General features: G+C 42.7%; 1 protein-coding gene across 6 annotated transcripts in view; it reads right to left on the bottom strand.

Annotated features, from left to right (window-relative positions):
* LYN (LYN proto-oncogene, Src family tyrosine kinase) overlaps window positions 1-20,756 on the bottom strand; it is a 123,734-nt gene that overhangs the window by 47,838 nt on the left and 55,140 nt on the right. For 3 of the 6 annotated variants that reach the window (XM_039524486.1, XM_039524488.1, XM_039524483.1), the window contains exons 2-7: window positions 4,387-4,523; window positions 2,664-2,712; window positions 2,467-2,572; window positions 1,657-1,755; window positions 1,444-1,547; window positions 475-624 (exon numbers count right to left, since the gene is read on the bottom strand). In XM_039524486.1, coding sequence (XP_039380420.1) covers window positions 475-624; window positions 1,444-1,547; window positions 1,657-1,755; window positions 2,467-2,572; window positions 2,664-2,712; window positions 4,387-4,518 — 640 coding nt within the window. In that variant the 5' untranslated portion in view covers window positions 4,519-4,523. Of the gene's footprint in view, window positions 1-474; window positions 625-1,443; window positions 1,548-1,656; window positions 1,756-2,466; window positions 2,573-2,663; window positions 2,713-4,386; window positions 4,524-7,671; window positions 7,779-8,207; window positions 8,455-20,756 lie in introns of those variants that run through there. The other 3 variants (XM_039524484.1, XM_039524485.1, XM_039524487.1) reach the window with 3 other exon arrangements.

Raw genomic sequence — 20,756 nt, 5'->3', positions numbered from 1 at the left:
GTCTGTCGTGTGCTACCCGCTCTATGGAAGATGGGGTAAGCGGGGTGCAGGAGCTGGGGGGAGGGGGAGACACCCTGACATTAGCCCCTCTCTTCCCCCCCGTACAGCAAGCAGGAGGCTCCTGGGAGCAGCTCCAAGGCAGAGGGCAGGAGCAGCACATGGCAGTGGGAGGAGGGACAGCTGCTGCACAGGGAACTTAAGAGAGTGGGGAGCTGATGCGGGGCTGCTGGTCCACCCTGGTTCCAACCCCCCACCAGCTAGCTGCAAGGGCTGCTCTTCCTGCAAGCAATGGGCAAAACAGGCAGCTGCCAAAGACGTTAGAAGGGAGCATTTCACAACTTTAAACAAGCACGTTCCCTAATTGATCAGCAGCTTAACGTTGTTTGACGACTTTAAGTGAGGAGTTCCTGTATTTACTTTAATGAAAACAATGCCTAATGTCTGATAAGCAAGCCACTGACTGAGTTAACTTACTTTGGTAATGTTTGATCATGTCGTTGATGGTGGAAAATGTAATCCTTGGAGAGATGTAATATCCTCCATTGTCTAGACTCCTTATTTTGTAGTGCTTAATAACATCACCATGCTGTGGATCATAGTCCCTGATGGACAGAGAATAACTGCCTGTGGAGAAACAGTGCAAAGATGTTGTTTAGTAGATAGGACACCTATATTGCACACATTGCTGTAGTTCAAGATTAATAAACCTCTACCCCGCTATAACGCGACCCGATATAACATGGGTTCGCATATAGCACGGTAGCAGCAGGGCTCCGGCGGCGCTTTAAAGGGTCTGGGGCTCTGGCTGCTGTGGAGCCCTGGGCCCTTTAAATCACCGCTGGAGCCCTGCTGCCACTACTCCAGGGCTGCAACAGCAGGGCTCGGGCCGTGCTTTAAAGAGTCCAGGGCTCCGGCTGCTGCAGGAAGCCCTGGGCCCTTTAAATCACTGCTGGAGCCCAGCCGCCGCTACCCCGCGTCCGCAGGTTCAGCCGATCACGGCTCCCACTGGCCGCAGTTCACTGCTCCAGGCCAATGGGAGCTGCTGGAAGCGGCGCGGGCCAAGGGACATACTGGCCGCCGCTTCCAGCGGCTCCCATTGGCCTGGAGCGGCGAACTGCAGCCAGTGGGAGCCGCGATCAGCCATATCTGCGGATGCGGCAGGTAAACAAACCAGCCCGGCCTGCCAGGGGCTTTCCCTGCACAAGCGGCAGAACAAGTTTAGGACTCACTGATCTAACCCATCCAAGAAGTCACAGTTTTCTGAGTAGGTTTTAAGTGTTAAGCCATAGGACTCCCTCACTTCCTTTGGAGACTTTACCACAGTCTAATTGAATTCACTGATATATGCAGCAAACAACATAACATATTGGGCCAACTTCAGATCTTGATGATATGAGTTCATTTTTAACTCTGATACAAATCCCAAAGTAATCCATTGCCTACCTTTTAATGTTTCACTTTCTCGGATAAGGAATGCTCCAGGACTGTTTCCTGGTGCTAGAAGCTGTCTCTCTGCATCTTTCCTGGTTATATCTTTGAAGAACCATCTGAAAAGTATTTTGAAAGAGTTAGGTTTTTTTTTCCCTTCTACCCCTAAGGATATGCAACAGGGTGGAAAAGAAAGTTTCAAATGTGCTGAAATATAGAAGAACGTACTCTTCTGTTTCCAAGGTGTTTACTTTTGCTACGTAGTTGCTTGGAATGAAGCCTTCTTTCTTTGTTGACAGCGATTTAGCTCTCCACCATTCTCCAAGCCTGAAACACAAAATAACAGTGTTCACAACATGCGAACAAAAATAATGAAAGGTTATTCAGCTACTTCTGTGGTGCTGCTGAGGACATTGGCTGGGCTGGAGGGGAAAAAAAACAGCATTTCTCTCTGAAGTTCAGCCATCTCAGAAACTTCAGCTTCAGAGCAAAGTGCTACAACGCTCACCTGATCAGCTGCCCAAGTGTTACAGGGGCTGGGGGAAAGGACACAGTATCACTTTCACATGGAAATAGGGCCGGCTCCAGGCACCAGCATTCCAAGCTGGTGCTTGGGGCGGCTTTCTGCAGGGGGCGGCAGTCCCTGTTGTTTTGCCCCCAAGCAGCGCGCTGAATTGCCGCCGTGGGGGGCAGTCCGTGTGCCCTTAGGGCAGTTTGCACGTTTCTGCGGTGGCGGCAATTCGGCGGCCGCTTCTATGTTTAGCTGTCCGTGGCAGCTTCAGCTAAACATAGAAGCTGCCGCCGAATTGCCACCGCCGCGGAAATGCACCTGCTGCCCTAAGGGCACACGGACTGCCCCCGCCATCCGCGGTGACAATTCCGTGCGCTGCTTGGGGCGGCGAAAACTGTAGAGCCGGCCCTGCATGGAAAGGAGCTTTTTTCCTTGAGAGAGAGAGAGAGAGAGAAAACCAACATCTATATGGGGATGCAGTGATATCCAGAGATAAGGTACAGTAAAGCCAACACTGCTATACTTACTCCTCAAGAACTTTCATTTTTTCTCCTTTCTTGAAGGACAAGTCATCTTCATGAATTCCCTCATAAGGATACAAGGCTACTACAATGTCCCCATGCTCCTCCGCGTCTATTAATGCAGAAAGCCAAGTGACATTCTTACTATTATATTTGTTCATATATGGCTATCACAAGTTGTTAACGTTCTTATGGAAACGTACCTTCTTTACAGAATCTCTGCCCTGGTAAAAGGTGCATTTCTGTATTTCCCTACAACAAAATATTTGTTAATTAAGCAGTTGTAGATCACTGGGATTATATATATTATACGCACAGTACATAATATAAAAGATTCTTCAGCTGGCATGGAGTCATCTTACATATTTCTAAGACAACATCCACAAAACTTTAATTAAAAAGAAGCATGTGGCTATTTTTCCTGCGCAATTTTAAAGGCAAATGATAAAGTAAACATTGAAGAAGTCCCAACTAGACTTTGAACTTAGCAGCTCACACCTCACCAAGCTGAAAAGTGAAGTGTAAAATTCACAGCTTTGCTGTTGCTGCACTGACCTTTGACAAAGCTACTTTAACAGAGCAACAGAGCAATAATTATCAGTGTGAGGATCTGCCCTTAGAATGCTAAAAATAATATTAGGGCTGTCAATTAATTACACTAAATGCCTGCAATTGATGGAAAACAAAAATTAATGCATTACTTTTTTTTTTAAATGCCTTGATTGCATACTTAGCAGGGAGGGAGGCATTGGCAGCGGGGGCAGAAGCCCCAGACCAGAGCCCCACACCTATATCTGAAATACAGAAAACCACCAAAAATATTTAAATAAATAGTATTCTATTATTGTTTAACAGTGTGATAAAAACTGTGATTAATCGCAATTAATTTTTTAAATCTCGACAGCCCTATAAAATATATTTACTTTTCGTTTACTGAGTGGAGATGTGGGGAAACATGTTTATCGCTGACTGAGCAACTGAGAAAAAGGAATTATTTCATTTTTATCCAGGCAGTGACAATTCTTATATTTTGCCAATTTAGGGTGAAAAATGCTTATAGGTCCATATCATCTCCTCTGTACCAGGTCATCTTATAGGGTTTTGCACAGGAGATTTCATGGCATCCTTCCCCCTCCTGGCTGCAGAAATACTTGGCAGGTGATTCTGTGTTTCCCCCCTACTCAGGCGAGGGGTTTTACTAGTGGACCTGCATGGTAGCAGACCCATGAGTTACACCAGTGGCCTGCCTTCAACACCCTCTCTTTGCTACTGTGGATGGAGCACTGCTCCACAGCACACAGGGGTTTTCCGCTGGCTTGCTTCACCCTATATGGCAGAATTGTATCCATTCTGCTGCCATTCAATCCATATATGCTTATGGAGAGAGGTGAGAAATCAAGGTTTGCTGCACTGTAACTAAATGCAACAGTTCCATCAGTGTAGAACTACACATTCAAAATAAAGGGGTGGTGCTTTTACAAAGAAATTCTGATGCTCTACAGTTCCTATGGAGCTTAAAAGTGCAAAAGGCTTCTAAAATACTGATGCATTTAGAATGATTTCTAAACTATTTCAGACTTCCTTAGAGTCACTCAGCATTCCTTTAAAGCATCAAACATACCAAACCTCCCTTCCCCTCTCCCCAACCCCCCCTCCCCCCCCTGCAACCCAACAACATGTCAGGGAGTATTTTCTCTATACAAAAAGAAGGCAGAGCCAATATTTACGAAGCAATAAACCGCCAAGGGCTTTTTAAAATATTGCATACCCTTTTGACGGTGAGTTGCACAGCACTACAAAGCAAAACTGTAGACAAAAATGAACAATTATAGCTTCTGCATGCATGTGTTTTTGATTTAAATCTAAATCATGCCAGTCATGCTTTGATCTTGCTATTGGAATTCTCCCCTGAGACTATCTACTTACTGGCCTTTGCTGTTTATTGGACGTTGGATCCCTCACATAAATAGTTCGTTCAGTTTTACGTACTGGTTGGTTCTTCAAATCTAGCCCATCTCCATGCAGAGTCTCTTTTCTTTTTGATTTTATACATCCCATATTTCCTGTTGGAATAAAAAAAGGTATTAAACAAAAGTGTTTTATTATATAACCAAGTAGCTTTCCATGCAATCATCTGACTCTGTAACACAAACTTTCTTTCCATGCACAATACCTGAGCATCAATTACGAAAGCTTCAAGTATCAGTATTGATGCATGTACCTGTGGTTGGGAACCACTGCTTTAGTAGTTCCCCAATACATTCTATATCTAGGTAATCCTTATGTCAGTGTTTGCCTTCAAGATAGGACTGTCTGGGTACAGCTACTAGTATCTACATAACTGGAATCCACCCATGTAATTATGCATTTATTGAGAAAGCACCCGCAACAAATTATCTTCCTCCTTTGCAGGGCAGTAACTACCTTTATTTGTCACAGGACCTGCCTTGAAGACACCAAAAAAGTGTATACATGTCAAAGAGTCTAATGGAATGGGCTTGGGGCACTTACAGGTGCAAGTAAACCAGGGGTAGCCAAAGCACGGGCTGCGGAGCTGAAGCAGCCCATTGAATTTTACACCAGGTCTTGTGTCTGCCCACATCTTTAGTAGAGAAGCCTTGTCCACACTAGAAAGTTGTACCTCTTTAACAATACTGATATGGTTAAAGAGATATAACTGAATCCACACTAGGAGAGTTGTATCAGTGTAAAGGAGCCATAACTGTTCCATACCACAAGGGCACCATATCATATAAGGCACTTTTATAGTGGTATAACTACATCCACAATAGGGCTTATGTATTTTTATAATACAAATCATTTTATAGTAAGAGTCACACCCCTAACCAACACAGTTATACTAGTACAGCTAGCAAGTGTAGACCTGGCCTTAGAAGCAGCCCTCCAGGAATACAGCCACAACATGTTATGCTTCCACCAGTTATAGCCTTCCACCGAGGTCAAGATGGAGCACTGCATGTTGGGAACTATAGTCTTTGTGGGCTGCACCTCTTCCTCTACATTAGAGATGAGGGTAGCTGCAGTCTGCCCCGTTTTATGGAAATTAGATGTGGCCCTTTGACATCAAAGTTTGGGTGTCCATGAATAAACTCACTGGTCAGTGCACCATTGAGTTCAGTGACCAACTGAGAGCTCGTTGATCTCCAAACCAGCTAGTTACTTGTGTTCTCTTAAATTAAAAACAAAAAACAAAAAAGTGCCCAAGGGCCCTCATTCCACAAGAAAAGTGAGTGCAGTTTTCAGTTCTGGCATATCAATGATTGCAGCATTTCCACTCACCAGTGTAAGGTGGAGAGGCTGCATTTCTGTTAGGATCTTTTCTTACAATAGGAAACCTCTAATGCTTTCATTTTTGCTTTGTGAAAACCCCATTGGAAATCCTCCCGATCTCCAGTTCCATATGGGAGATACGCGCGCGCACGCACACACACACACACCCCTTCTTTCATTTGAGCACTAACAGAAGCACCCTCCAAGTTTTCAGGCACAATTCATTGTGGGCATGCAAAACTCACTTGCACTTTTGAACATGACAAACATATATATGGGTAACCCCTGTATACACATATGCAAGCTGGGGTTTGTGTGTGCATATTTGATTATTAGATGTCTAACTACCTGACTGCACCCAGAATAAATCAGGTATTCAGTCATCTACATGTTAACACCAGTGACCACAATTTTGCACCTTCAAAACCACAGCCTGAAGTTGAAGACTCTCAAAAAACTGGCATGAAAGTAGTCAAGCACATGCCCTAATTTTAAGTACCACTGATTTAAAATGGACTAATCCAATTCTTACAGTTAAACATGTGGTTAAGCGTTTTACTGAATTGGGGCCTAAATCACAGACAGAAAAGTACCTCCCTCACTAATGGGATGAAGTCTAAAAGAATGAGTCTGATGGTGTTATTCCATGAGACAATCAGACAGATATAAAGTGACTTGCCCAAGGTCACATAGCATATCAGTGGCAGAGCAGGGAAAAGAAACTCTGACTCCCAGTTCAGAGCCTTATATCCACTGGAGATGGAAAGGATTAATGTGATGCGGGGACCTTAAAATGTATGTTATGGTGGGAGGGAGAAAGAAGAGAGATTGAAGATCCATCCCCCCAAAAGTTAAAAAAGGATGTCAACTTTAGTTGTAATTGTGTCATTCACAATGGTGACAGTAAAATCATTTGATGAATATTTTGCACACACAACTAAATTTCAGCCATCTAGTACCATATACTTCAGATGCGTCATCCAAGATTAAACTCACAGCAATGATAAACTAGAACACGAACGTGTTACAGATTGAGGGTCCAATTCTGCAAGATACTAATCTCCTCCAAAGAGGCGCTAAGCACTCTTCAGTCCCATTGATTTCAATGGGAGTTAGGGGTACTCTGGGCCAGATTCACAAAGGAATTCCAATCCAATGGAAGTTAGGAGCCTATATACCTTTGTGGATCTGGATCTCAGTTCCTTATAGGATTGAGCCCTTTACCTGTCCTTTATTAATTACTCTCTCAAATCTTTCTAAAAAAGCAGTTGAAAAAACTGCAACAGATTAAGGTAAATTAAGTGCATGTTTAACTTTCAGACAAATTGATTTACAGGATTTCTAATTAAGTGTATGAAGATTCTGAAAACCTCATCTCACATAAAGCAACTGAAAAATATTTAAGACATGTTCGGAATTTTGCCACTTATAGTATCAGAATAAAATGCAGTAACAGCAAAATTAGAGTTTCTATGAATTCTCCCACAGCCTTGGGATCATATACTTCCATGGGTGTCCCCAGTACTTTATGCATCTCTGATAAACATTATACATTGAAAGCAAATTCACTTCTTGCACCTGGGCAGGAAGGTCCTTAGAATGGCATGAGAATAAAAACTCCATAAAGCTAATCTTAACAGCAGACATTGTAAGATAAATTTTGACCAGCCATATGCTAAAAGTGATAGATTTTAAAATATTTATACTATGTAATTGCCTCTTTTAACCCTTAAAATATAAACAGTCAACCCTAGTAAAAATACATTACTGAAAAAGTATTGAAAATATGTAATGAATGAAGCATATCTATTTCTTAAATTATAATATATTTCTGTAGAAAGTATGGGGAAAGTAGGTTTATTCATGAATATTGCATTTAGTGTAAAATGTTTATTTGCATTACTTTTTCCCCCCACTTACCTCAATAAACATCGGGTAAGTTTAATCTTTTGTGACAGGGAAGTTCTTTTTTGCTGGTATTAAGAGGAGGATTTGATAAGCTTTCAGCTGTTCAGAAGTACAACATTGTTACAGATTAGAGTATTTGTTCTTCTGAGATAAGAATCATTTGTACGACAAAGGTAATACTTTCAGTCCCTTTAACGACATTTCTCATTCCCACAATGTTTTGCAGTAGGCGATATGTTACTTTTCATCAATGTTTTTAATCAATTTTCCTATCCACTTTTCTAGACATGAAAGATGCTGTACATGTGGATGAGAAGAAACTATATAAGAGAGGATAACTTCTATAAGCAGACACTTAACTAAGTAATTTGACTTAAATTATTATTGAATAAAAGCATCTGATTTTATTACATGGCCTAAAAGGTAAAATGAAGTTTAAAGACATGACTGCTCTTTTGATTAACCTAAGTTTTTTTATACACACACACACACACACTCACTACAAAGATAACTATGAGCTTCTTAATGTTGTTTTATAAACCACCAACCTTTCTTTTGATGTCTACAAAGATGTAGTATTCAAAGAGAATTCAAGACCATCATCATCTGCCAGCATGTCATCTCACTCCAGTAGTATTTTGTCTCTTCTCTTTGCTTAGCTTTCTCTTTGATTTCAAGTAGATTTTAGGTACCAGAAACTGCCTGCAATGTACTTGTTTGGATTTTAAAAGCTGCTGTCCTTCTGACAAACACAGCTGTTTTATCTGCCTGTTGCTTCAGTACCAGCAATGTAATTTAACTAAAACCACAAGTATTTTAGCCTAATACTCATAGTGGAAGATCACGTGACTATTACAAGTCCATCCACTACAGTGTCTGTAGCCTGTGATGTTTTGCTTCCTCTAAGTGCTTATCTATCTTAGTCATCTGTATCTTATCACATTTTTCAATATGTTCACGGCTGCCTCTTCTAGTGATGTTTGTTACACATATTAATTATGCTGTGAGTAAACAACTGTTTCAAAATCAACTTGAATGCCTGAGCTTTTCTTAACCAATCACTTTTTACTAAAATGTTTCTCAAATCCCAACACATTTTTCAATCACTTAGAGTGGTTTTAGTTTAATCTTAGTATAAACTGGAGAATAATCTTAATTTTCAAAACTGACAAAAATATTTTTATAATAGCTTTTTTAAAAGTTGTTATAAAATCCATATCCTCTGATTAGTAAAATGCACTAACATACAGTATGCAAACTGCCTAATCGTATCTATTCAAGGAGCTGACTAAACAATCCCAAAGCTGTGATAAAATATAGATAACTCTTAATAAATATCTCTATATATCATAGAAGATTAGGGTTGGAAGGGACCTCAGGAGGTCATCTAGTCCAACCCTCTGCTCAAAGCAGGACCAATCCCCAGACAGATTTTTACCTCAGTTCCCTAAATGGACCCCTCAAGGATTGAACTCTCAACCCTTGGTTTAACAGGCCCGTGCTCAAACCACTGAGCTATCTATCCCTCCCCTGCATATGTACAGTAAGTATATGGATACTTACTGTACAAATGAGACATTTATATGTCATTGCAAGCTTTATAGGTGGTAGAATATAACTTTAAACAATAGTTAATCATCAGTTATTTATAGTGTCTGCCTGTTGTATGAGACTGAAATATTTATTTTTGTAAATTATATTTCATATCTTAACTGTGCAATCTGCTGTGAGGGAACAGTGTTGCTTTTTAAAAAAAAAACCAAAATCCAAAAAGTCATCATTGGGCAATGCTTTGCATTTAGAACTCTGAATCTAGAATTGAAAAAACAGCCTATTTTTCACCTGCACATTCCAAAAAGGTTAAAATTAAAATGACAGGTAAGTGCATTTTTTATAACTTTAAATTGTATTAGTACTCCCTTAGAAAGCTGAAAAGAAAATCTCTCTCTCTTTAGTCTTTTTCCAATTTCATCCCACTTTCTCTCACTGTGGCTTTTTACACTGATTGTTCTGTTCTTTTTTCATAGTTTATAAGGCCAGACATAGAGCTGGTTGGAAATTTCCTAATGAAACAGAATTTTCTTGGAAAATGCTGGTTCTTGAAACCCAAAATGTCTCATGAAAGCAAATCAGGTTCCATGAATTTTAGTAAATCACAGGAAAGTTTCTGTCAGAAATCTGCCTGGTTCCCTGCCAGCCCACGTGGCATGCTGCTCGAGAGCCCCACCATTCACACTGCACTGGAGCCAGGGTCCTCCAGGTTTCCAGGATACATATCTGTAGGAAACCTCCCCATGCCAGGGCTTTCTGCAGTCCCAAAAGCCCAGGGAGAATTGGCTCTAGCCAGGGTTCTCGGAACGTAGGCTCCTTCTTCCGCAGCACAGAGCTCGGAACCCCTTTCTGCCACAGAGTTGGGAGCCTGAAGTCCTGCAATGGGCTTCCAGGGTCTAGGGTCTAGGACTACTGGGCCAGTTGCAGGGCCGGCTCCAGGGTTTTTGCTGCCCCAAGCGGCAGGGAGAAAAAAAAAAAAGCCGCGATCGCGATCAGTGGCAGCTCCACTGCGCCGCTTTCTTCTTCAGCGGCAATTCAGCGGCAGCAACTGCTTGCTGAGCTGGTGCCTGGAGCGGGCCCTGGCCAGTTGCCTCCCCAGGCTGCCTGACTCTCTCATCTCATCTCCTGCATAAATACAGGCTAGAGGACTTCCCTGAATTAATTCAAGTTTGAACTAGAGTATGTCTTTTGGAAAAAATCCAAACGTGATTTAAAATTGTCCAGTGATGACCGTTGTTTTCTTGGCATCTCCATCATAACCATCTAAACAGATTTATTCAAATATTGAAGCCTCCTTTTCTAGGCAAAAGTAGCTATGGAAAAAACCTTAAAAGGTTTGGAAATTCAGTTCATATGACCTTTTTTCTCCCATCCAGCCTGGCAAAGACCACTTCCCTCTTACCAGAGTATTTCTAGGACCCTGTTTTTCAGTACCGCAGCTCTCTCCTGCCTGTGTTGTAAGGACCAACTCCACAGTAAGGGCTCACACTTCCATCTTTGAGGGCCCTAGACAGGGCCGGCTTTAGGAAGTGCGGGGCCCAATTTGAACAGTTTCAACGGGGCCCCAGCAGGGATGACTAAAAAAAACAAAACAACAAAAAAAACACGTGGGGCTTGTACTCACCGGGTGATGCTCCGAGTCTTCGGCGGCGAGTCCTTCACTTACTCCAGGTTTTCGGCAGCACTGAAGGACCTGCCGTCAAAGACCCAGAGCGAGCAAAGCACCCACCATCGAAGTGCTGCCGAAGACCCGGAGCGCCGTCGGGTGAGTAAAAATTAAAAAGGCGCCTCTAGACAGGGAAGGGATTCTCACTGGGCGCGGGGCCCGATTCAGGGGAATTGGTGGAATAGGCCTAAAGCCGGCCCTGGCCCTAGGAATACCACATTTCTGGCACAGTCACTTGATGCAGTCTGTAGCATATCTGCCTCAGAGTACACAACAGAAAAATTTAAATCAAAGCACCAGGGCTCAGCATAGATTTACGTGGATCTGGCAGCATTCTTTTAAACCTGCTGGTCATGATGAGGGCTCTGGCTAACACAACGGTAAGAAACAATGTTAGCTAGAGGGGAGGGGGGGGTCATAGGAAGGGAGTAAATTTGAGAGTTCGTGAATTCAAATCTTAAAAAACATTTAGGTTTTTGTTTTATTCAAGTCAGTTGCCATAAAAGGCATAAGAAGATGTTCTTTAAATACGCAATGAGCAAGAGAAAGATGAAGGAAAGTGTAGGTCCTCTACTTAGCACGGAAGGAAAGCTAATAATAGATTACATCAAGAAGGCTGAGGCATTTAATGCCGGTTTTGCTTGCCTTCACGAAAAAACGGTACTGGTGACCAGATACTCAACACAACCAATATTAACAAGAAGTGGGAAGGAACACAAGCCAAAATAGGAAAAGAACAGATTAAAGAATATTTAGATGTATTCAAATCAGCAGAGTGTGATGAAATTCATCCTAGGGTACTTGAGGAGCTAGCTGAAGCAATCTCAAAAATGTTAGCAATTATCTTCGAGAACTCATGGAAAATGGGTGAGGTCCCAGAGGGCAAGAGAAGGGCAAACAAACATAGTACCTATCTTTAAAAAGGGGAACAAAGATGACCCAAGGAATTATAGACCAATCAGCCTAACGTTGATCCCTGGAAAGATACTGGAACAAATAGTTAAACACGCAGTTTGTAAGCACCTAGTGCAGGGGTGGGCAAACTTTTTGGACCAAGGGCCACACCGGGCTTGCACAAGTGTATGGAGGGCCGGGTAGGGAAGGCTGTGCCTCCCCAAACAGCCTGCCCCCCACCCCCTATTTGCCCCCTCCCACTTCCCACCCCCTTACTGCCCCCCTCAGAACCGCCAATCCATCCAACCCCCCCTGCTCCTTGTCCCCTGACTACCCCCTCCCGGGACCCCCACCCCATTTCCAACCCCTCTGCTCCCTGTCCCCTGACTGCCCTGACCCCTATCCACACCCCGCCCCTGACAGCCCCAGGAATCCCACCACTATCCAACCGCCCTCTGCTCCTCGTCCCCTGACCACCTCCTCCCGGGACCTCCCGCCAATAACTGCTCCCTGGGATCCCACCCCCTTATCCAACCCCTCCTGCTCCCTGTCCCCTGACAGGCCCCCTGGGACTCCCACTCCCAACCCTCCCTGTTCCTCATCCCCTGACTGCCCCCCCCCAGAACCTCCGCCCCATCCAACCGCCCCCTCCTCCCTGACTGCTCCCCAAGACCTCCCGCTCCCCGCCCCCTTACCAGCAGCAGGAGCTTGCAGCCATGACACCCAGCCAGAGCCAGCTGTGCTCCCCATGCTGCCCAGCGGGAGCAGTGGGCCAGAGTGCGGCCCACACGGTGGCATGGCTGCGGGGAAGGGGGGGACAGCAGGGGAGGGGCCAGGGACTAGGCTGCCTGGCCGGGAGCTCAGGGGCCGGGCAGGACAGTCCCGGGGGCCAGATGTGGCCCATGGGCCGTAGTTTGTCCACATCTGACCTAGAGGATAATAAGGTTACAAGGAATAGCCAGCATGGATTTATCAAGAGCAAATCATGCCAAAACAGCCTAATTTCCTTCTTTGACAGGGTTTCTGGCCTAGTGGATGGTGCAGGAAGCAGTAGTTGTGATAACCTGGATCTTAGTAAAGATTTTCACGCAATCCCACTTGACATTCTCATAAGCAAACTAGGGAAATGCAGTCTAGATTAAGTTACTATAAGGTGGATACACAACTGGTTTGAAAGACCACACTCAAAGAGTAGTTATGAATAGTTCTCTGTCAAACTGGGAGTGTCTCTCTAGTGGGGTCCAGCAGATGTCAGTCCCGAGTCTGTTACTATTCAATATTTTCATTAATGACTTGGGTAACAAAGAGAATGCTTATAAAATATGCAGATGACACCAACCTGGGAGGACTTGCAAGAACTTTGGAGGAGGACAGGATTCGAATTCAAAAGAATTGAAACAAATTGGAGAATTTGTTTCAATTCAACAAGATGAAATTCAATAAAGACAGTGCAAAGTACTCCGGGGGTGGGGATCAAATGTACAACTACAAAATGGGGAATAACTAGCTCTGTGGTAGTCTTGCTGAAAAAGCATCTGATGGTTACAGTGGATCACAAACTGAACATGAGTCAACAATGTGGTGCTAATATTCTGGGGTGTATTAACAGGAGTATCATATGTAAGACACAGGAGGTAATTGTCCTGCTCTACTTGGCACTGGGAGCCTCAGCTGGAGTACTCTGCCCAATTCTTGGCACCACACTTCAGGAAAGATGTGGAGAAACTGGAGGGAATCCAGAGGAGGACAACAGAAAATGATAAAAGGCTTAGAAAACCTGACATATGAGGAAGAGTTAAAAAAGTTTAGTCTTGAGAAGAGAAGAGAAGACTGATGGGGGAGCTGATAACAATCTTCATATATATTAAGGGCTGTTATAAAGAGGACGGTGATCAATTCTTGTCCTACCTTCAGTGGACATGGAGAACAAGTAATAGGCTTAATCTGCAGCAAGGGAGATTTAGGCTGGAGAGTAGAAAAAACTTTCTGACTAAAAGGGTTAAGTTCTGAAATAGGCTTCCAATAGAGGTTGTGGAATCATTGGAAACAGACCATCCCTGACAGGTGTTTGCCCAGCCTAAGTTTACTTGGTCCTGCCTCAGCGCAGGGGGCTGGACTAGATGATTTCTCAGGGTCCTTTCCATCCCTACATTTTCTATGATTCTATATTCCACCACTACTCATAAAAAGGATTTTTGGCCTACTGCATGTCTCTGATTCTATTCTCATTAACTCAGGACATTCCCTGGGCTCCCAAGCCCAGAAACCTTTTAATCAATCTGCACCCTAACCTTGTTTCCTTTCCTACCTCTCCCTTTTACACTAGTTTCCAGAACATTGCCTCTGGGACATTGACTGACTTTCTGCTGAAATCTTTATGCATATATTATTCACTTCCTGTCTCATCAATTTTAGTCCCCTCTTTATTTAATTCATTCTTATTGGTCCAGCCCACCACCCTCATATTCCCTCCTCATTTTAATCCAATCCCTTACCTGGCAGACATACATGCACCAGAGAACACCACACAGAAGGGCATTGCATTTCCAAGGCTATCATGCTGCTCCCCTCCCCCTGCCCCACAAGCAGTCCATTCAACATGTGAAGTGTTAGTGAAGGCTGAACTCAAACTCTACCAGGCAGAGCCCCTTAATCAGACTTGGTGCAAGTATGGGCTGCTCCCTTGAAATTAATGAATTTGCATCGTTTTACATGAGATCTGAATTGGTCCCAAGAACCTTTTCCCTGTGACATCAGTCCCACTGACATGAGAAGTACGGTTGCCAACTTTCCCCAAGGCCCTGCCCTCCCACCTTGCCTCTTCATCCCAAGGCCCCGCCCCTGCTCTGCCTCTTCCCCAGGCCCTGCCCCCCACCCGCTCCTCTTCCCCCATCCCCGTCACTTACTGCTCTCCCCACCACACTTGTCACTGGATCATCTCCACCTCTTCCCCCCTCCCCCGCCCCGTCCCCCAGCTGGGCTCCCTCTGCTCCAGGGCTGGGACAGGAGCTGCTGCAGCCTGATGCAGAGCCTGCCTGCAGGTAGGAGGTGGCCGCCCTGGCTGAGCAGGGGTTGGTGTGGGTTAATGATCTAGTGCCTCCCTCTACTTCATGGTGACCAGACACTGCTGGTTCCCTTTTCAACTGGACTTTCCGGTCGAAAACCAGACACTTGGCAACCTTGGTGAGAATTAGAGTCTTTCTCAAGTCCATTGCTGCACCTGGTCTCCCTTCTGACAACAACATTTCTAAAATTCTTGCACTTTTCCTAACCTTTATCTGGGAAAAATGAGATAAAGCCAAATTATATTTTAATATGCATATGTTTGGAGCCAGCCAAAAGCAATAGGACATATTAATTCCTAGTGTAACTCCATTAAAGTAAAGGATTATATAGGCTGAGAAATAATTTATGAAGGTACCATGGGATTTTGTTAAACTTGCTTACACTCAAGTCAAAATCCAAAATTCCCATGTTATGGACCTTTAAAATTACAAATCTATTAGATTATTTGATACTTGCATAAACCCATCACTACAATATCTGAACACTTCGGTTTTCCATGATGATCTCCCAGTGATATATGCACTGATTGCAGACCAAACTTCTTCCTGTTTACTCAACAGTATCATTTCATTTAAGTTCAATCCTGTGCCAATGGCAAATTCATACTGGCTTCATTGGTAACAAGATAGGGCCTTTTTATTGTAAGCTGTCTGGGGCAGGGACCATAATTTACTATACAGCTGAAGAAGTGAGGTTTTTTTACCCATGAAAGCTTATGCCCAAAGAAATTGGTTAGTCTTTAAGGTGCTACCGGACTCCTCGTTGTTTTTGTGGATACAGACTAACACGGCTACCCCTCTGATAATTTATTATGTATTTCTAGACAGCATGGAGGATACTGATAAAGCTCAGTGTACCAAACAATAAAGATTCAAGCTATAGTCTTATAATTCTTAACAAATCACTCATTTGCTCATAAAAAGCCTGATCAAATATTTACAGTAGAAGGTTGTCCTTCACTGTGCTTACTAAGGTAAAAGGAGCCACTGGACTGCTAAATATTTTTTTAAAGCTTGCATAACCTGGAGTTGAGCAATGTTGCACATAGGAAGACAGCTGAAGATTGCTGAATTTGGAGTTTTTAGCAGTTAAAAAGGAACAGAGCAAAGAACAGTTCATGGGAACATAGCATAGACAGAGGATTATTCATTAGTGAATCAGGAAGTGAAATATAATAAACTATCATTTCTATTTGTAAACCAGAAAACCTCTATCACACACAAAGCAGCAAAGGTGTGTGCACTATAGTGCTCACAATTCATTCAACACACAATAAAATAAATGATTTTCATTTCAAACACTGACTTAGTTTTCCAACTATGTCTTGTATGTAAGGGACACTACCAGTAGAAGCCATGCACACATTTGGGACACTAAGTATTAAGAGAGCTTTGCTTCTAAAATTACAGTTCTTTGGGACAGGGCCTCTCTCCCCACTACCATGCAACTGGGTGGTGTGACTGTGGCATTTGTAGACATACCTGAGCTATCTTTAATCAAAACTAGCTTGAGGAACAATAGCAGTTAAGCGGCTCCACAGGCTAGCCCATCCTCTGCCCATGCTGCCACAGCTTCACTGCTATTGCTACTTGAACTGTAAGCTCAGGTATTTCTACAAGTTCTGCACTCACAGCTCCTGACTGCAGAGTACTCATGTACGTACTTTATATTTCTATAGTACCAAGCAAAATGGGATCCCGATCTTGGTTAGGACACTTAGGCGCTACCATAATAGAAATCAACAACAAGACCATCTACGGGGAAGTAACACTTACAAGGATCTAAGGAAAACTCCTTCCCAGGCAAAACTCCTTTGGCTTTCCATAAATCTCTCTCACCTTTTGTTTAGACTTGTTAGAAACTTGGCCTCATATCATTCCTTACCCAGGCAAAACATAAACAAGGAGTATTAAATAGGACCTATAATCATGTCATTACTACAATTTGAAAGATGGAAAGATTATTTTGAAATGAAATAAAAGTAGCTTTAATTAAAGGGAAGGACAATTGAATTTATATGAACCATAAATTCAGCTTTTCCTTGTTTATTTCAATAAAATATTAAAATAACATCACTCTGCCGAGAGGTTGCCATTTTGTTAACATTATAGAAATTCGTAAAGAATTACATAATGGATTTTATGAATTATGGACTTAAAGAATTAGGAACATGTTCCAGCTTTATGTGGTCATTTCTGGCACCAATATTAAAACTTGTTTTATGATAAGTTAACATCTGTTTTCTGATGTGATCACACTTTATTTTTTTGCAATTCTTTGCCTAACTGCATCCTCCAGGATTTTGAATCAATAGCACCAATGAATTAATCAGTTTCACCAGTCCTTAGTCATAGTGAGATTTATGCATGTAAATGCTCACCAATGGGAGAATGGGGTTCACAAGATGGTCCTTAATTTTTTTTAAATGTTTAAGCTAATCAGAAGTCTGATTTGTCTTGCATATCCCAAGTTTCACCTCACTTAAAAACTTCTTGCTTATAAAAATCTGACATAAAAACACAAATGTGTCACAGCACACTATTACTGAAAAATTGCTTTCTTTCCCATTCGGTCTGTATGAAATTTTAGTTTGTACTGACTTTGCTAGTGCTTTTTATGTATCCTGTTGTAAAACTAAGTAGATATCTGAGTTGATGTATCCCAGGAAGACCTCCGTGTACCCCTCCTGGTTGAAGAACCACTGCTCTATAGGAAGGTGGATGGACAGAGCTCCTTGCAGTTTCCGTGGAAACTTAAGCACTTCCTGCTTAAAGTGAATTTGAGCTGGTTCCCTTTCACACAGTCTGTTCTGTATTCTATCCGAATTACAGCGCTGAAACCCCTACCCCAGGGGTGGCCAACCTTAGCCTCAGAAGGAGCCAGAATTTACCACTATACATTGCCAAAGAACCACAGTAATACGTCAGCAGCCCCCCCATCAGCTCCACGCCCCCACTCCCAGTGCCTCCCGACTAGCTGTTACGTGGTGTGCAGGAGGCTCTGCGGAGGAGGAGCGAGGGTATGGAAGGCTCAGGGGAGGGGGCAGGAAGGGGTGGAGTGGGGGCAGGGCCAGGGGTTGAGCAGTGAGCACTCCCTGGCATATTGGAAAGTTGGCTCCTGTAGCTCCAGGCCCCAAAGTCAGTGCTTATACAAGGAGCCGCATATTAACTTCTGAAGAGCCACATGTGGCTCCCGAGCCACAGCTTAGCCACCCCATCCCCCCATGCACGCATGCACACTCCCACGCACGCATGCAAACCCTCCCAGTGCAGGATGTAGTTTAACTTTGCACATCTAGAATATTTATACCAGGGCAAAATGCCTAATTTATAAACATGCAAAACATTGGTATTGATTCCAACAAATATAAAGCTTTAGTCTGGATTTATTTGAAACTTGGCCTCACTATTACAAGAAGAATGGATGGAAGGAAGGATTAACCAAGAAGTTTCTTCACCCATTTTACTCACCCCTCCTACATAGACCAAGCTAGTAAGACCTGTGGCCTAGTCAATGCTCAGGGGGAGCATTATCAGATTGCACCTTAAGTGATGATTAAAATGAACCCTCTCCTCCCTTCATGAGTGTGTATGTAAATTTGTATCTATGGGTCCCAAAATTTTCAATCCAACCAAATATGGCACCTGCATGTGTCTCAGGGAGTGCTTTCTTTGACTATTCATTAGGGTGGATCCTTAATGGACACTATCGCAAATCCACTATCTGTTCTTACTTCAGCGTACGAGATCTCTGATAGGTTACCCACCCTGTCTTTTCTAGGATAATTTTTATTTTCTTGGAATGAACTTGCTTCCTGCAAGGAGTGCTCTACAGCTATCTGAAAATGGATATGAGGCCCATTAAACATCATCAAGCTACATCATGACATGCCAATGATGACACGAGGGAGGAAAATTCCTTGAAGAATGTCCATGATGGAGTCTTTAATGGAGGGCTTAATGAAAGACATGCTGAGGTCAAAAAGGTTTTCTGCAGGCTTATTTCTAGTTTGTCAAATCCGTATTTATAAACACGTAAAGTACTTAGCGCTGAAATTGACATTCATATTGATAGATTTAGCAAATGAAAAATTCTCAAACTCTTTCAGCCACTTCAAAAAGCAAAAACAATCACACCTGAAAAAAAAATCTGACATATAAGTCTATGATAGACAAGGGGAAGGAGCTTTCATTTTCTAGTGAACCTCTTTATATGGCTTCTCAGTAAAGCTATATTGACATCAATGGCATGCTCAACACTTCTGAAGCTTAGGACATTGTATTTATGTGCCCAATATGGATTTAGGACCCTAACAAGAGACACTCAGGTTTGAACATTTTGGCCTAAGTTGTCTAGTTTGAACTAAACTAACACCATTATTTTAGACTGCAGTTCCTCTTGGAACCCTGTGAACTCTGGTTTGATTTTGCAAATCAGAATTGTTTTAAGAAGAAATTGGAACAGTACTTGAAAATACGACAGTGCTGAATCTGGTGCCCATAAGTTATACAACCATAGAGAAAATAATCTCATGCAATTTCCATCTTGTTACTGATAACGTAAAAATAGAGTATTGATTAACTGTGCAAGCTTTCAAGTTAGAGGCACCTATCTCACTCCCATTGATGTCAATATCAAAACTCCCCTTGAATTCTATTGGAGGAAGAGGTTATGACTTTTGGGGGGAGTTAATTTATAAACAACTCATTTTTTGCACAACTTTAAACTGTGTTTATAATAATCCCTTGAAAGCACGAAACAGCAGCCAGCTTAGGTTGATAACTTGTTTATCTCAGCTAAGTAAGCTGCAGCAATCTTTTGGAAGTTGTTTCAGCCACCGGTTCAGTACAAATGTAGCCAAATGAGACAAAAGACAACATGAATTGGAAGATTTAGACAAAATATTAAAACAAAACCCCTGAAATTCTTTAAGAGTTGGGATTTAAGAATGAACGTGCACACAGCCTGCGTATCTCCCACCCATACCCAGCTCCACCCCCTCTTGCAAAGCAATGCCCAGCCAGGTGCTGGTGATATATCCTGGGGGTAGGTGGACAGCAATCCTCCCACACCATCTCCACTACGCAAGAGCCTTCCATGGTTGGGGAGAAGGAAGAAAGAGGTGGCTGGTTTCACTCCTAACTCTCACAGCCATCCTCAGGGGAGTAAGTATTATTGCACCCTTTTCACAGTCAGGCAAATGGAGGCACAAACAGGTGAAGTACACGGTCACATATGGAGTCATTAGCAGACCTAGAAATAAAATCCAAGAGCTGTGACTCAGACCCATGCTCCAATCATTAGATATAGTACCTCCACTATTTTATAGTGATTAATGTTTGCAAAACTGTTAAGTGCCAAGTTTTATTATTAAATAGCCATAAAGGCAGGTAAAAAGGACAGCAGATTTCTGGTGCCTCAAGTCTGGCAGGGTAGTGAGCAAGCACAAAACCTGGCTTCTACAAAAGGCTCAAGAAACTACACACGAGGTTTTGCTAGGTTAAAATAAGGGGTTCTGAAACATAGTTCTGAATTACATGGAACTCTCTCCAGCCAGATTCAGGATGCAATGTAATGATCACACATGTGTTTCTCTCTTGCATTGGAAGATGCTAATTCTTTCCCCATTTGCAGAAACTAGAGCACTCATATGTCAGATGTATTTAATATGAATCGGCCTTAATACTCCACTGTTATGATTTTGAATGTGACTGGCCATTTCTTGTTTTCAGTCTTTGAATATTTTTATTTCCATTTTCACAAGCTATGATGATTGGATTCAATGCTATTGTAATAGTTTGTATTGATTCGGATTCTTTTTTGTGCTCAAGGGCCTATTCCTGCAATCACTTACTACCACAAATGGTCCCACTGACTGAGGCCCAGTCCTGCAATTCATTACAACTGGGCAGAATGATGC

The sequence above is a fragment of the Mauremys reevesii genome, linkage group 2 (assembly GCF_016161935.1).
Source record: "Mauremys reevesii isolate NIE-2019 linkage group 2, ASM1616193v1, whole genome shotgun sequence".
Taxonomy (NCBI): domain Eukaryota; kingdom Metazoa; phylum Chordata; order Testudines; family Geoemydidae; genus Mauremys; species Mauremys reevesii.
This window is presented reverse-complemented; position numbering and strand designations above follow the sequence as displayed.